Raw genomic sequence first — 17963 nt, forward strand, 5'->3', positions numbered from 1 at the left:
AGGCCAATACAGTACCCTTGGACATGCGTTTTCCCTTACCCCTTATTCAGTAAGGGGAGGAAAACGCGCGTCCAACCCGCGGCACCTAATAGGGCCCTCAACATGCAAATGCATGTTGATGGCCCTATTAGGTATGCGCACGGGATACAGAAAGTAAAATGTGCAGCCAAGCCGCACATTTTACTTTAAGAAATTAGCGCCTACCCAAAGGTAGGCGCTACTTTCTGCCGGCACTGGGAAAGTGCACAGAAAAGCAGTAAAAATGGCTTTTCTGTGCACCCTCCGACTTAATATCATAGCAATATTAAGTCAGAGGTCCCGAAGAGTAAGAAAAGTTAAAAAAAAAGAAAGAAAAAAAAATTTTAAATGGGCTGGCGGCTGTCGGGCCGAAAACCGGACGCTCAATTTTGCCGGCATCCGGTTTCCGAGCCCGTGGCTGTCAGCGGGCTCGAGAACGACGCCAGCAAAATTGAGCGTCGCCTGTCAAACCCGCTGACAGCCGCCGCTCCGGGCTAAAAGGAGGTGCTAGGGCGAGTGGGCGTTCGTCCGCTCTCCCGCGGACTTTACTGAATCGGCCCGATAGTATGGTATATATTTAGGGACCTTCATTTTCAGCTTTTATTTTATTTTCCTTGGGAATTTATCAGTGTTTAGTATAATCAACCAAACAGCAGAAAATCAGTAGGGGGAAAAAAAATGACTCCTTCCCAACCTCTCCCATGATTTTCTCCCTTTTTTGTTGATTATAATAAAACACCGATAAATTCTTGGGTAAAATAAACTGAAAACAAAGGTCCCTAGGTGTACTGTGGTATTGTATATACTGCTTATTACCTACCCAAGACTAGGCAGAGAGTGGAACATGGGATTAAGTACAAAGATGCAAATCAGTTAAAGACGCCGCCTCGCAAGATTAAAGCAAATATGGGAATGCTGCAAAAGGAGCAATTAAAAAATAAATAATCAGTTATAAAGGCAAACAGGGCATGATTCTAAAGAGGAATGCCTTAATGTACAAAAACAAACCAACCAAACCACTGGAGTCTTTATTTTACCTTTATTTAAAATTCTGTTTAAGTATGTATGCCTGGGAGTCCACTTGTTTTAAATGATAAAATAAAAGTTTCTGTAACAAAAGATAAACATTTGCTTTTGGAGGTTTAACTTGAAGGCATATCCCATTGCACAGGCTCAGGCGTACAGAGCAGGATGATGGGAACAGACTTACAGTACGGGTTAAAAGCAACTCAGATTATTCAGCACAACAAGCAACAAATGAGGTGCTTTTGGATAACATTGCAGAGTCTTGTAAAAATTTCTGCAGTTGCCCAGAGAACGAACAAGACAATGACGTACTACAGGTAAACATAAGAGTACTACTAGGGAAAACAGCAAGGAAGTGGTGAGGACAGACAAGCAAACAAACACTCTTACTCATGATAAAAATAAAGGAGCAATTACTACCTCTACAAAATTTTAATGTTGAGATTAGGTGGCTTCTGTGACTTTTTGGCAAAAAAATGTCTCAGTTCCCATACAACAGAAATAGAAAAAAAATGGGATATATCTCAGCTGAACTACTCCCAGCAGCTATTGAGTTGACCTCTGAGCATGAGCTTCACAGTCCATTTTCACTCTACAGCAAGTCATGAACAGATATGATTTGGAATACACATAGATCCCACAAAAGAAAACCTGAAGTCTGCATTCCAATATGGTGACTTATCCCTAGATGGATTTTAACAGTACAAAAAAATCCACATTGGATACACTTTAGGCACTTATATAAAAACAAAAAATATCTTTGCATGGAGTCCAATATATTGACCAGCGAGAGGCCAGTATTTGTAATGCAACAATGACAGAGTACTGCCCTGTGTCCCTGTAGATCCAGACTAGTGCTTAAGTCAGAGACGGCCAACTCCGGTCCTCGAGAGCCACAGTCTAGGTTTTCAGGATATCCACAATGAATATGCATGAGAGATATTTACGTACAGTGGAGGCAGCGCATGTGTATATATATATATATATATATATATATATATATATATATATATATATATATATATATATATATTCACTGTGGATATCCTGAAAAGCTAGTTTGTTTGTGACTCTCGAGGACCAGAGTTAGACACTCCTGGGCTTAAGCTATAACCTGCTTCCTTTATCATGAGACTGGTTGAAATAAATCCATTTAAGACTAACACTGTCTTAGTGCAATCAGTGTGTTAAATTACATTACAAAACTGTTATAAATCACCTTTCCTAGGAGAAGGTATTTACAAATTCTAAACTGTCATTTTTGAGAACTATTTATATGAGCTAAATAGACAACAACCCCTCCTCTGTATAATTTAGTAACCAGGATTTCCAGGTACTTTACAAGAAAGTAGAGTCCAGAAGGGCTCCAGCCTAAAGCACTTTATATGTCCTGAGATTTGTGTCTTGTGCTGGCAGTACAAGAATCAAACGTTCTTAGCAGATGCAAAGTGAAAAGTCCCAAAACACGCAGCACAAGGCAAGAGTTTTAAGGTGCTGTGCTTAGCCTTTTTGGATAGAAAAAAAGCCTGCACCTTATTACAATCCCGTCCCTCCCATACAATTCTCAAGAATAGATTAACATTTAACATTACAAAGTACAACATGGGCTTTTCAGTCTGCTCACTTATATATATATATATATATTAGTTAGATATTAAAAAAAAAAGTCTTAGCATCTATAAAATTCAAATTACTTAGGATATGATATTTTGAATATAGACTGTATATTTTACATACATAAATTCTCTTTGGTGCAGAGCTTGTATTTTTAAACCCCTGCCGCAATAACCATAAGAAAGGAGCATGAAAGGTGCTTTGGAAGAACTGATCTGTTTTGGGTCGATTCTTCTTGTTCATTTTTACCCCTCTTCTGCAAAATTATGGAGAAGTGAAAATGGTTGAATACCTGGAGATATTCTGCCATTTTTCTCTCAAGCTGTATAACAGATCTTTGGCTCTGCCCCATGAAGATTTACTCCTGTGCAAAATGTTTTTTTATATACCTCTGAACTTCAAAGAATAAAAAGGTCCTGGTGAAGCATTATAAAACTACATATAAATGTTGAAAATTCCCAGATAATAACTCTACTTGACCCTGGAGAATTTGTTTTGCTTTAATGGATTTCTTTTTCTTATAATATCCCTAAAGTAGTGATCTTATATCCTGGAGTTGTGGAAATAATGGCATTATAAGCAGTAAGAACTGCTAGTAGGTCATATTGGCCTCAGCTAGAACTAAGACCCCCAACAATTCTATGATGACTTTATAAGCCAGGAATGTTACAGCAGGTGCTGACTACATACAGTGACTTTATAAGCCAGGGACAGGATGTAGTTTCACTGTAGGTACTTGGTGCAAAAACCAGAGCTCTCCATAGAGTTCAATAAGGCAGTTTACAAGGCTGGAATGAAATGTCTTTTCACACAAGACAGAAGGCAATCACTGTAGAAATGAGGAGAGAGCACACATTCTCAAGACACAGAGAATTAAACAGGTTATGAATCATTCTTCTAATAACCTGTCCTGGAAGAGAGGGGGGGGTTTTAATTGTACACGAGAGTCTTGCCACCACCATCTTGCCTACAGGAACCAAGAAACATTTCTCCAGCAGCAGATTTGTTCCTGCTCTGTTTTCAGGAAGGGACCCTATTTATGCGAGGCGTCACAGAGGGAAGCAAGAGTGGCCAACAAAATCACTCCAGGAATCTCAAACATAGTACTGAATGGATGTTTGGTACAAGGGTTGACTTTTTCATTATATAAAACTGTCTAGCAGCATTTGCCAACAATTTTTTTTTTTTTTTTTTTTGCAAACTGAAGTATTTTACTTAAAATACTTTCAAATTTAGATAAGAAATGTTCTCTTTCCCCAATACAAATTAACGGCTGAAGTTTGATCCAAACTGCAGGCAATGGCTCTCCTGTACACTGGTAACCCCCTCCCCTTAGCATGTGTAACACGATGCGGTATCAGCATGAGAGCACAGGCCTCAGCTGCATGGTGCCTGCTTCACACAAGTAGATTCCTTTGCCTAACCATTGCTTTCCCGTAGCGCACACACACCAGTCCATGTTCCTATTTGTACCTGGAGGAGTAATATTCTTCTTCCAGCTCGTACAGGTCTATGGAGATCTCGTCCCGCAGGGAGACGAGCTTCTTGTCACAGTCTTCCTGCAGGCTGCGCAGCTGTTGGTTCCGCTGGTTGATTGCTTCGTTCACCAAAGGGAAATCATTCAGGATCAAGAACTGCTTCAGATCAGAAACCAGCTTCATCAGGGACTCACCGGCACGGACCTTTTAAACAAGAAAGCACACAGGAGAGTAAGGCAGGAAGGAAGGAAGGTGCCATGTATGGCATGAGCTCAAACCCCAACCAACACGTGGGTGCCCTGCTTCAGGTTTCATTACCCGCACCAAGCAGCTGAAATCCTGAGCCACTGCCCTGGGAAGGGGAACGGTCCACAGTTATGCCTCTGCTGAGAACAGTGAAGCACTGGGATGCCCCAGCTCAGATATCTGGTGTTTCTTCCCCAACTATTAAAACCTCTACAACTTAATATTTTCTTATTAAAAATACCATTGTCCGCAAAATGCCCACAGGTGGGTAACAAAGACCTGCCCAAGGGAGTTTACTGTTATGATCACACTTCTGCAAAATTGGGAGGAGTTCAAATATCCAGGGTCCAAAGCTGAAGAGCCTTCAAAGTGGCCCAAATATCTTTGGCAGAATGAAAAAAAAATGGTGCAGAAAAAAAAAAAGGCACTTCTGCCATCTATATTCTACACCAGTGGTTCTCAACAAGTGTGTCGCAGGGCCAGCAGATGACTGCCTCCTTATCAGGCTAGGTGGGAGTTGATTGACTTCGCTTACATTGGGCCTGATGGGAGGCTACTCTCACTTCCTTCTCCTCTTTCTGGCCCAGTGGGAGACTGATCTGGTTGAAGGAGGAAACAGAGAGAGACATTGCCAGCTGCTGCTGTTCTGGGCCTGATGGGATGCAAGCTTTTATCTTCCCCTGCTGAGTATGGGAGTGATGCTGCTGCTGATCTCTTCGCCCTGTGGAGGATGGGGGAAAGGAGGTTGGGAGATGCTGGGAATATGAAAGAGGAACAGAGAGGGAGTGTGGGGGCTGCTGGGTAGGCAGGGAGATGAGATGAAGGGGGTAGGGAGAGTCAAGCAGGAGAGGGAGCACAGGGAAGAGCATATGGGGGTTCAGGAAGGCTGGGCAAGGATATGAGTGTGAGCAGATGATTGAAAGGGAGTAACTGGGGAAAAGGATGGAGACATGGAAGGGGAGAGACTGGTTGCAAGAGCCATATTATGTCAGTTTGGGAACTATGCATTTCTTCTCTCTTTCAGGCCGATTCAGTAAAGTCCGCGGGAGAACGGACGAACGCCCGCTCTCCCGGCGCGCGCGATGCAGTATTCAAATTAGGTGGCACGGTAGAAACGGGGAAAAGGAGATGCTAGGGACACTAGCGCGTCCCTAGCGCCTCCTTTTTGACAGGAGCGGCGGCTGTCAGCGGGTTTGACAGCCGACGCTCAATTTTGCCGGCGTCGATTCTCGAGCCCGCTGACAGCCACGGGCTTGGAAACCGGACGCCGGCAAAATTGAGCAACCGGTTTTTGGCCAGACGGCCATGAGTCGAATTCAAATTATTATTTTTTTTTTTTTTACTTTTTTTACTCTTCGGGACCTCCGACTTAATATCGCTATGATATTAAGTCAGAGGGTGCACAAAAAAGCAGTTTTTACTGCTTTTCTGTGCACTTTCCCGGCGCTGGAAGAAATTAGCGCCGACCTTTGGGTCGGCGCTAATTTCTGAAAGTAAAATGTGCGGCTTGGCTGCCGCGGGTTGGACACGCGTTTTCCTCCACTTACTGAATAAGGGGTAAGGAAAAACGCGCGTCCAATAGCAGGCTAACAGTGCGCTCCGTCGGAGCACACTGTACTTTATCGGCCTGTTTGTACTTTGCTTAGTGTAGGAGGATATGTATTTCTGTTTCTAGCTCTCCAGATTTGCACTGTATGCAGAATGTCTTTTTGAGGTTTCCATTCCAGTTTTTGTCTCCACATCTGTAACTTGTGGTCTTTTATTCTGTATTTGGTGAAACTCAGATCTGTATGGATGACTGAGGTGAGGAATTTTACTAATAGGCAGGGATTTGTATCAAATTTTGTTGCGTTTTCTCATTCTCAATAGGACATGCATTGGTGCTGCACTGCTGCCTTTTCATAGGTGGGGCTATTGATGTTTGAGTTCTTGGAGTTAGTGTTGCAATGGTATGAAAGGTTTGCTACACATGTGCTGAGTGGTTTCTTTTCAGGTTTTTGTATTTTACAATGCGCTTGGTAGTAAGGGAGCTTGTTACTGAGATAGCACCAGAATCAGAATATCTTTTTTTTATATAGCGAGTTGTATTTGAAATATCCCAGTTCTGCTCTGCATCCATTGTTTGGGGATGAAGGGGGGAGGATCTTGTGGATGCAGAGTATGTGTTTACATTTAACCCCGTGATGGTCAAGTATTCAGTGTGTTTCGCCTGTGAGCATTATCTGCCAGGTGTGACCCAAGAGAAAAAAAGGTTGAGGACCTCTGTTCTACACAGATCACAAATCTTACAGGACAGTGGCCTATGATTACAAGTATACATCCTTACATTAGATAATTTGCTCTAACTCTTCCTCCTCTCTGCCCTACATTCAATTGGCAGGAGACATACATATTCCAAAAGCAACCCATTTAATTATTTAAAAAACAACACACACAAAGAGTGTGTTCGGGGTTAAAGAAAAAAAATCTGTTCATCTGATATCTAGCAAGGCACTTGGTAAAGGAGATGGAGGAAGCACTGAACGCCAATATCCATAAGTGACTTAACAAGAACTGCTGATGTTGCACGTTTCTACAAACTCATATCCTTTGCCCTAAGAGTAGATCCCTCCTAATGACAAGAAAACGATACGAAGGTCTAGTCTCAATCTGGCTCACATAGAAAGACACTGACAAGGTCAACTTGGTGATCTCCTCCTCTTAAAAAGTCTCCAGCACATTTAAGCTGTTAAGATAAAATTGCCCACTAGAGGCTTTTCTTCTTCAGACCTCCTGCATTTTTCAGATTGTAAACAGAACACTTTCTAGCATGTGGATAGATGGATTCAGGACTGGTGGGTTAATCACCTCTACCAGCAGAAGGAGACGGAGCAAACTGACGATACAGTATACATAGTCCTGTAGTGACATCAGCCTGCCAGTATTCTGTCTCCAGTAGATGGTGGACGTGCATCTCCCTAATGGGAATTGCTTCAGATTTAAGAAGGAGAATTTTTGCAGGATGAGTTGGCTCTTAATTCTTTGAAGGTACTTGTAGCAGCTCTTACCAGTTTCAGGGGCCAGGTAATGGCAAATCCTTATCGTCTCCTCCTGATGCGGCCCATTTCTTGAGGGGAGTGAAACATCTTCATCCTCCCTTGTAGTTACCTGTTCCTTTGTGGAGTCTGAACCTGGTGTTGGATTTCTTGGCGGGCCCTACATTTCAACCTCTGCGTAGCCTATCCTTGCAATTGACCTTGAAAACTGTGTTTCTGGTGGCGATTTGTTCTGTGTATCAAGTTTCCAAGCTACAGACTTTGTCTTGCTGGAAATTTGAGAGCTGCATACTGTTCCTTCCTTCTTGCCTAAAGTGGTCTCAGATTTTCACTTGAATCAGTCCATTTCCTTGTTGTCCTTGGATAAAGAAAGAGATACAGAAGAGTATCACCCTTTGCGTCCCTTGGATGTCAAGGGTATCTGGAGGTTTCTAAACCTTTCCGAAAGCCAGATCGCCTATTTGTCCTTCATGGTGGAGGAAACTAGGGCATACCAGATTCAGGGGCTACAACGGCTCACTGAATTAAGGAGGTGGTCCCAGCCACATATGTGGATGTTGAAAAGCCATTGCCTAATCAGATTAGGGCTCAGGCAGTTTCATGGGTGGAGGTAAGATTGTCGTCTCCCATCGATATTTGCCAAGCTACAACGTGGTCCTCCTTACATACCTTTTCCAGGTATTATAATCTGGACGTGCAAACCCAGGAGGTCACAGCCTTTGCACGTGGGGTGTTGACTGGACCGCAGGCAGCCTCCCACCCTATTCGAGAGTAGCTTGGGTACATCCCACTGGTCCTGAATCCATCTATCCATATGCTAGGAAATGAAAAATTACTACTTACTTGATAATTTCCTTTTCCTTAAGGAAAAAAAGGGCTTCCTGCCTTTGGCTGCCGAATGACTGTGTGATGATCCTCCTGTGTGGCTACGTGTTCTAGGGGATTACTGGTAAGTGTTCATCCAGTCCCTAGCCTGAAATGCATATGTTCTTGCCCGAGTTCAGTGTTTCTTGTTGGTTAAGTACAGAAATGATTGTTTTTAATCAGGTTTTTTTTCTAGTTTGTCCACAGTTTTGAAGAGAATACTGGCAGGCTAATGTCACTGCAGGAATATACAGGGTGGCCCATGGAAAAGTAGCCCGCCTTCAATACCAGTGCATTGGAGGTAGGCTACTTTTCCATGGGACATCCTGTATATACTGTGACGCCAGTTTGCTCTGTCTCCATCTGCTAGTAGAGGTGCATAACCCACTGCTGCTGAATCCATCTATCCACTTTAAGGAAAAGGAAATTATCAGGTAAGTAGTAATTTCTCAGTTTAGAAGTTGATGGAACAGTGGATATTTTCATGACCTCTTGGAGGTACTTCAACATATCCTAAAAGGAGTGTGTGTGCTGTTGTGGGGGAGCACCAAGATTATTTAGGAAAATTCAAAAGCTTTATGGTGTCAACCACTAGAGTTCTGTAAACTCTTCAGTTTAAATCATAAGGCCACACTATCTTTTGATTGCATATTTTTGTATGTTGCACCTGGGTTTCATTTTTTAGGTGCGCATCTTCTTTTCTGATCGTTGTTTAAAAAAGTCCATTCCCTGTACGTACCGGATCAGTCCAGACTCCTGGGTTCATACATCCGTACCAGAAGGTGGAGACGGAGAAAGTAAAACTGCCACTGCTCTAACTATGCTGATGCCCCCTGCAGTTTCTCAGTATTTCTCTGTCTCCCAGCAGGGCAGGACTGATGCTTGAACCCTACAGTTTGTTTTAGGATTTTTTGGTTGTTTTTTTCTTTTAAATTTTGAGAGCCTTCCTCCCAGGGGGTTGGTGACCCTTTTGTACGCCCCCATCCCGTAACCGTGAGGTGCACATCCGGTGGTCCGGATCCCTCCCTGGCACGTGTTGGCTCACAAATTAGTTTTCTCACTTTTTTCTCTTCCTTTAATTGCTGAATTAAGCTGGACAGCTCTCTTCAGCGCAGGAGAGGAATTTTACAGTGAGACTGCTGTTAAGAGCAGTAAAGTTTAAAAAAAAAAAAAAAAAGTTAAGGATCCGGTAGGCAGGAACAGGTAGGAGCTGTGTCGACTCTCTCCTCCGCCCCCCCCCCGCGCGGTTTTGGCGGTTTTTCTTCGCAGTGTTTTTTCTTAGTTTTTTTTTTTGTTTTTCTGCCGGTTTTGGTTCAAATTGTCGGTGCCGCGATGGTAAGCAGGGTGGCTTATCGCGCGTGCAAGTCCACCCCAGCGCGCCTAAGTCGCCGCGGCCTTTGTGTGGCCTGTGTTTCCGTGGGGGGTGGGGGGGAGGGAGGGTCCCTCCGAATTCCCCAGGCCGGCTAAACGTCGGAGGTGTCTGTCTCGGCCTTCCCCAATTGCGTGGCGCGCCGGCGCAGAGGGGTTCCTCGTCAAGAGGACATTCCTGGGGACAGCCCTTTCGAGGAGGCTGTAGACCCTTCAGGAATCCCGGCAATACAGCTCCCTCCGGTCCCAAGTCTACACAATGAAAGAAGGCCAGTCCACTCCGCCGTTCCTTTTGTAGGAGGTCGGCTGGCATTGTTTTACGGGGAGTAGGCCAAGATCACGCAGGACCAGTGGGTTCTAGGGGTGATAAAAGATGGCTACGCCTTAGACTTTGCAAGGCCTGTCCACGACTTGTTTCTAGTCTCCCCGTGCGGCTCGCTGCAGAAGCGTAGAGTGGTGCGGGAGACTCTGCACAGGTTGCAGCGTTTGGGGGCCGTGATACCGGTGCCTCCGGAGGAGATTCGAACCGGGCGGTATTCGATCTATTTTGTGGTCCCGAAGAAAGAGGGAACCTTTCGTCCCATTCTCGATTTGAAAAGGGAGAATGTAGCGTTGCGAGTTCCTCGTTTTGCGCTCGGTGATAGCAGCAGTGCATACCCAGGAGTTCCTGGCATCATTAGATCTGATGGAAGCATATCTTCACATCACTATTTTTCAGGAACATCAGCGCTATCTGCGGTTCATGGTCCTGGGACAGCACTTCCAATTTCAGGCACTCCCCTTCGGCTTGGCCATGGTACCTCGCGTCTTCACCAAGATCATGGTGGTCGTGGCAGCAGCCTTACGTCAACAGGGAGTTCTAGTACATCCCTATCTGAACGATTGGCTCATTCGGGCAAAGTTGGAAGCCAGTTGTCAGACAGCAATACAGACGGTGCTTCAGACCTTGCAATCGTTAGGCTGGGTAGTGAATTTGGCAAAGAGCCATCTGGTACCCTCGCAGACTCTGGAGTATTTGGGAGCGTTCTTAGACACCTCCAAAGGCAGAGTTTTTCTGACGAATGAGAGGGCTCGCAAGCTTCAATGGCAGATTCGGCGTTTGGCAAGGTTGCCGATTACCACTGCTTGGGAAGTGTTTATAGGTGCTCGGTTCCATGGCTTCCACCTTGGAGCTGGTACCATGGGCTTTTGCTCATATGCGTTCCCTGCAGAGTGTACTCTTGGCTCAGTGGAGTCCGGTGTCGGAGCAGTATCACCAGCCCGTTTCTCTTTCTCCAGAGACCAAGGACAGTCTGTCGTGGTGGCTTCACACCCCCAACCTTCTGAAAGGGATGTCCTTGGCGATTCCGGATTGGATAGTCCTGACCATGGATGTGAGTCTGTCTGGCTGGGGAGCAGTTTGCCAGAGTCAAGCAGCTCAAGGCTCCTGGTCGAACGTAGAGGTGTCTTGGTCTATCAATCGGTTGGAAGCCAGGGTGGTGCGTTTGGCTTTGCTTGCCTTTCAGCCTTTGCTCCAAGGGCGGGCAGTGAGAGTGCTCTCAGATAATGCGACCACTGTAGCGTATACAAACAGACAGGGGGGCACTTGGAGCCATGTGGTCTCCCTCCAGATTCAGGACCTGATACGGTGGGCGGAACATCATCTGATACAGATCTCTGCATCTCATATTGCCCCAGTCGAAAATGTGCAAGCTGACTACCTCAGTCGCACGCTTCTAGATCCAGGGGAGTGGGAGTTGTCAGACGCGGCAGTGCACCTCATTCGAGAAAAGTGGGGTTGTCCGCGGATCGATCTCATGGCAACTCGGCACAATGCGAAGGCTTCTCGGTTTTTCAGCAGACGCAGAGATTACGGTGATGAGGGCGTAGATGCTCTGGTCCTTCCCTGGCCCCAGGGGGTCCTGCTCTACATGTTTCCTCCTTGGCCTCTGGTAGGCAAAATCCTGAGGCGGATAGAGAATCACCCAGGGGAGGTGATACTCATGGCCCCGGAGTGGCCTCGCCGTCCTTGGTTTGCAGATCTGTTAAATCTGGCGGTCGAGGGTCCCTTACGACTCAGTCATCTCCCTAGTCTACACCACCAGGGTCCCGTATTTTCGGATCAGGCCGCTAGCTTTTGTTGGTAATTACTACCCTCTTTCAGTCTAGGCGGAAGTCCACCTCCGTGGCGTATGTCCGAGTCCGGAAAGTCTTTGAGGCTTGGTGTCTGGCGAAGGGGACTCCGCTCTTGCATGCTTCGGTAGCACAAGTGTTATCTTTCTTGCAGGACGGGTTGGTTAAGGGTCTAGCTCTCAATTCCCTTAGAGTCCAGGTGGCAGCGTTAGCCATCCATGGTTCCCTTCAAAGAGGCCAGTGCTTGTCCTCTCATCTGGATGTGGTCCGCTTTATACAAGAGGTCAAGAATTTGCGTCCCCATGTGAGAAAGGTTTGTCCTCCTTGGAACCTCAACCTGGTCCTTCGGGGTTTGCGAGCCTCCTTTTGAACCCATTCGGAGGGCTACGTTGAAGGATGTAAGTTTGAAGGTTATTTTCTTGGTAGCCATCTATTCTGCAAGGCGCATTTCAGAGTTGCAGGCCTTGTCTTGTCGTGATCCTTTCCTTCAGATATCGGATAGGGGTGTGATTTTACGGACAGTTCCATATTTCCTACCGAAAGTAATTTCTTCCTTTCATGTTAATCAGTCAGTGATTAAGCTCCTCCCACTATCCTTCCCTATAATTATGGAAACAAAGAATATGTACTAACTTGATTTTAATGTATTCTTCTGCCAATGCCAATTTCCTTTGTTATTTTTCAAGCATAATTATTGAATATTTTCAATAAATAATTGAACTTACATATTTCATTACTTACAATGTTAGCAGCTCTCACATGCATTTCATAATTATCTTGCTCTCCCTGGGTTGCTCTAGAAACTTGGGTTTCCTCTTCAATCTGATAAAGGAATTACAGAAAAAAAAAATTTAAATTAATCAGTTGCAGCTCATTCAGTGTTAGAATATACCTTAAAACGCATTTCTAATCCCATCACTTTAGTTCCTAACTTCAACATTTACAAGTATGACGACAGTAAGAGCGTGATTCACCCAAGCGGAGAACCTCTAATAGAGTGAGATGCTAGCTGAGAGAACTGCTGTGAGCTGGACTACTATAAGGAAAAGCTGCTTAAAATGTTCTCTTTTATTAAGTGTGACCTAGTGGTTAAAGAAATGGGCTGAGAACCAGAGAAACCCCAAAGATACTCCTCTTGACCATGCGTAAATCATTTTATACCCCAGATTATAAACTCTTCTGGGAAGGGATTTATTATGTAAGACATCTTGAGCATTATTTGGAAAGGTGGACTGACAACTGTAATATTATAATCATTGTACTATTTTATATTTTTGGAAAGAAAAAAGCAGAGCTATCTTGCTCAAATTTAAAACTACGGTAGGTTTAAAATAAAGAGATTAAGCATGACTACCTTTAATTAGGAAGTTAGGGCTGGTGTAATGTAGGGTAAAAAATGTAGAAAAATAAAGAAAGAAATTACAAGACAGAGTGAAAGAGACTGTAAAACAAATACCTGATATAAGAATTAGCTGAGACCCATAAACAAGCCACCACATGCTGATTATAGCATCCAGCGCAGGATTTAAGAGTTTGGCGCCCATAGGCAGGGTTGGAGAGTGGTGGGGGTGAAAGATCCTGGAGATTGGAAAGTGGGGAATGTCCTCCCTCACCACCTCCTAAAGTCCCAGACTGCTATAGCAGTGCCCCTTTGAAGTGAACTGCTAGAGAAAACTCCTCTTTGGCCTGCAAATTTGGTGCCTTCAAAATCTGAAACCCTAGGCAATTGTCTATGCCTAAGTCCATGCCTGACAGCATCCAAGAACTGACCATTTAAGGAACCACAATCAGAGATCTGACATTGCTGAGGAAGTTTTCACAAGTATTTCTTTTGGCTTTGTGGTTGCTTAATTAATAAATCTCATGCAAGCCCGCCAATACAAGCATATTATTGCTATTCAGTAGTTCTCTGTTATAACTTTATTCATTGTCCTGCTTTCCTAGCACTGGGACACCTGAGCCCAGTAATACAAGGTCTTTATCAGTTAACACATTAATACCAACATACAAAATATACTAAAGATGATAGAGCAGATCTATTTAAGGATGGCATAGTGTTAATTTGGATACAAGTTTTGCAGGAAAATAGCCCTTATTTTGAAACCTCTATGAATAGAAATACCATGTCTGATGAGGAAGAGTATAACAGGGAGGGTTATACTGCCCAGGATGATGAAACAGGACGATGAATTACCAACAGAGGTTAGACAGGCTATTAAAATTGGAAATACAAAAATAGGAAATTTCAGTGTTCCCAATATCAACTGGGTCAATGTTTGAGTATGCCCAAGCGATTAAGTTTCTAGATGCCACAAATGAGCTGCTGACCCTAGAACCAACAAGAGGGAGAACTACATTAGATCTAATTGTCAGTGTAATGCAGCACCTGGTAAAGGAGCCACTTGGCAATAGTGACACTAATGGAATTAAATTTGAAACAAGCTGAAGGGAGAATAATAAAATTACTGCAGTAGTATTTAGCTTTAAAAAAAAGAAGACTGAAAATGAAAAAGTTAGTTATAAGCAAACTAAGAGGGTCCACTATATTACACAATGCTGAGTTCCACTTTAGCAGTTACCACTCAGGAAATAATCTTGCAGTCATTGAAATCCTCAGCTCAATGGTCAAAAAAGCAAATAAAATGTTAGGAACATATCCAAGCAAACACACACCACAATTATTTGCTCACTGTTCTTTCTGTTTCTTCACTAACTTGATGAAGAAAGAATATCTTGAAAACTTTGCACAGATGTATTGTTAATCCAGTAAAAATGTATCATCTACAACTTGTTTTGTTGTCTCTTAATGCCACATATTCAAGTAGACTAATATGGCAAAGGAAAATTATTTCTTACCTGTTAATTTTTGTTCCTGTAGTACCACGATCAGTCCAGACCGTGGGTTGAGCCTCCTGTCCAGCAGATGGAGACAGACCAAAACTGAAAGGGTATCCTATATCAGGACAGAGCCTACTCTGCAGCCCTTCAGTATAACCATTGTCAAAGCAGAAAGTATGAAGATAAACAGTAAGGAATCAAGCAAGTAACAAGAGAACGCGAGCAAACAACAAGAGAACTCAAAACTCTAACAAATGCAAACATTGGATGGACTCTGTAGATAAGCACTCTTGCATGAATGTCCATTGTCATCAAAGAGATGCTTCCGGTGCCTGTAATTATAATCACAGATGAAAAACATTCTGAATCCTGCAAAAAGAGGAAGGAAGCTTTGAGCGGACGGCAGGAAGTATAGGGAAGGGTATCTGGACTGATCCGTGGTACTACAGGAATGAAAATTAACAGGTAAGAACTAAATTTTCCTTTCCCTATATGTACCCGGATCAGTCCAGACCGTGGGATGTACTAGAGCTTCCCTATGCAGGGTGGAACTAAGACAGTCCCGCTCGAAGCACCTGCCGACCAAAGGAACCAAATTCTGGCACCTGTACACCAAGGCGGTAATGCCGAGCAAATGTATGTAGAGATTTCCACTTAGCTGCCCTGCATATCTCCTGTGGAGAGACCGATTGATTCTCCGCCCAAGAAGTAGCTTGAGAACGCAAGGAATGAGCTTTCAGACCCTCCGGAACCGCCCGGCCCCGACAGAGATAGGCCGACGCGATCGCCTCCTTCAACCAACGAGAGATCGTAGTCTTAGAGGCCTGTTTGCCCCTCTTGGGCCCACTCCATAAGCAAAAAGATGATCCGAAACCTGGAATTCATTGGTGACCTGAAGATAACGCATGAGGACGCGCTTCACATCAAGATGGCGTAGATCATCCTCTACCATACTCGCTATATCCATGGGAGAGAACGCGGGGAGCTCCACCGACTGACTGACATGAAAGGAAGAAACAACTTTCGGCAAGAAAGACAGGACACCCCCCCTCCCCCCCGAGTCCGAAAAACGCAGGAAGCGCTCCCTGCATGACAACGCTTGGATCTCCGACACCCATCTGGCGGAGCAAATAGAGACTAAAAACACCGCCTTAAGGGTTAGATCCTTGAGAGTAGAGCAGCGGAGAGGCTCGAAGGGAGCCTGGCAGAGAGCCCGGAGGACCAAATTAAGGCTCCACGAGGGACAAGTGGAACACAGCGGCGGCTTCAAATGCTTAACTCCCTCGAGAAAATGGACAACATCTGGATGAGATGCAACCGCATAGCCTGCAAGATTTCCCAAGAGTGTCGAGGGCAGAAACCCGTACCCAGAGCGAATGGAACGATAGACCCTTAGAGAGACCACGCTGGAGAAAAGAACCAGCGGAACTGGGGCCGAATGTGCTGAGACACCCGATTCCGCAAACCTTCCAAACCCGGACATAGGCGAGTAAAGTAAAAGTCTTGCGGGCACGCAGAATAGTGGATATGACTTCCTCCTTATATCCCTTCTTTTTCAATCTCCGCCGTTCAAAAGCCAGGCCGCTAGACAGAAGCGATCCGCCTGGTCGAAAAATACGGGACCCTGCCAGAGCAGATACTGAAGATGACCGAGACTAAGAGGGCCGTTCGTCGACAGGTTTACTAGATCCGCGAACCACGGTCTGCAGGGCCACTCTGGAGCTACGAGATTGACCGGACCCCTGTGGAGTTCTATCCTTCTGAGAACTTTTCCCACCAGGGGCCAAGGAGGGAACACGTACAGAAGGACGTCGCGTGGCCAGGGAGGGACTAGTGCATCTACCCCTTCCGAGCAGTGCTCTCTCCAGCGGCTGAAAAACTGGGAACTTTGGCATTGTACAAGGTTGCCATCAGGTCCAGGTGAGGAGGACCCCACCTGTTGACAATCAGATCCAGTGCTTCATTGGACAATTCCCACTCGCCCAGATCGAGACGCTGGCAACTCAAGAAATCGGCTTGAACATTCTCCTTGCCCGCTATGTGAGAAGCTGCTAGGCACTCCAGATGGCACTCCGCCCACGCGAAGAGCTGGCTGGCTTCGAGGGCCACCAAGCGACTCCTCGTGCCCCCCTGGCGATTGATATACGCCACTGTGGTAGAGTTGTCCAAGAGCACCCAAACTGCTCTTCGGCAAAGCAGCTGGAGAAAGACTTTGAGAGCCAGTTGAACCGCCCGAGCCTCCAGGCGATTGATGTGCCAGTGGGATTGGACAGGGGACCAGTATCCCTGCGTGGCCTGCAACTGGAAGACTGCTCCCCACCCGGAGAGGCTGGCATCCATCGTGACTACAATCCACTGTGGAGTCTGAAGGGAGATTCCTTTCACAAGGTGCTTGAGTGATAGCCACCACTGTAAGTCACTGATGGTAGAGTCGGAGAGCGGGAGCGGCGTCCGAAACTGTTCCGACACCGGTTTCCAGTGGGATAGCAAAGCTTTCTGTAAAGGACACATATGCGCAAAAGCCCAGGGGACTATGTCGATAGTGGAAGCCATGAAAGTAATCCCACGCTGTGGGGAGAGGCATGGAAAGGAAGTTTTGGACTTGATCCATCAGCTTGAATGCTCGAGCGTCCAGCAGGAATACCTTGCCGACTCGGGTATCGAACCGAGCCCCTGGGAATTCTAAGACCTGTGAGGGTTGCAGATTGCGCTTGGGAAAATTGACTATCCATCCCAGAGAAAAGAGAAGAGCAAGGACGCAGTCTACTGCCAGCTTGCATACGGTCTCCGACTTGGCCCGTACTAGCCAATCGTCCAGGTAAGGGTGGACTAGGACGCCGTCCCGCTGGAGGGCGGGCACCACCACCACCATAACCTTGGTAAACGTGCATGGTGCTGTGGCGAGATGGAAGGGCAGAGCCTGGAACTGAAAGTGTTGTCCCAAGATGTGGTATCGGAGATACCTCTGATGTTCGGCACGGATTGGTATGTGCAGGTAGGCCTCCATCAAGCTATAACTGCCCTCAGGGTCTCCATCTGAAAGTGGGGCACTTTGAGGGCTCGGTTGACTTTCTTGAGGTCCAAGATGGGGCGGAAAGAGTTGTCCTTTTTCGGAACCACGAAGTAAATAGAATACTGGCCGGCGACTTGTTCCTCCACAGAAACCGGGACTATAGCCCCCAGCCCCTGGAGTCTGGCGAGAGTCTGACATACAGCGGCCCGCTTCCGATATCCGCACAGGGAGACTATGTGCAGATCCGGCAGGTCTTGAGCAAATTCTAAAGCGTAGCCTCTCTCGATTATCTCGAGGACCCACTGGTCCAACGTGATTTTGACCCATTCCTTTAGGAACCGAGATAGACGA

At 45.6% G+C, this 17963-nt stretch overlaps 1 protein-coding gene and 1 long non-coding RNA gene across 8 annotated transcripts in view; one reads left to right on the top strand and one right to left on the bottom strand.

Moving 5' to 3' along the window:
- The window catches only part of LOC115097375, a 52425-nt gene extending 39631 nt beyond the window's left edge, over positions 1–12794 (top strand). The window contains exon 3 of the long non-coding RNA XR_003858268.1: positions 12686–12794. This is a non-coding gene — a long non-coding RNA (uncharacterized LOC115097375). The remainder of the gene's footprint in view (positions 1–12685) is intronic.
- MED22 (mediator complex subunit 22) overlaps positions 1–17963 on the bottom strand; it is a 36222-nt gene that overhangs the window by 13614 nt on the left and 4645 nt on the right. For 6 of the 7 annotated variants that reach the window (XM_029613129.1, XM_029613128.1, XM_029613124.1 and 3 more), the window contains exons 3-4: positions 12503–12583; positions 4132–4340 (exon numbers count right to left, since the gene is read on the bottom strand). In XM_029613129.1, coding sequence (XP_029468989.1) covers positions 4132–4340; positions 12503–12583 — 290 coding nt within the window. Of the gene's footprint in view, positions 1–3769; positions 4341–12502; positions 12584–17963 lie in introns of those variants that run through there. The other variant, XM_029613131.1, reaches the window with a different exon arrangement.

Source organism: Rhinatrema bivittatum, chromosome 8 (assembly GCF_901001135.1).
Source record: "Rhinatrema bivittatum chromosome 8, aRhiBiv1.1, whole genome shotgun sequence".
Lineage (NCBI taxonomy): Eukaryota > Metazoa > Chordata > Amphibia > Gymnophiona > Rhinatrematidae > Rhinatrema > Rhinatrema bivittatum.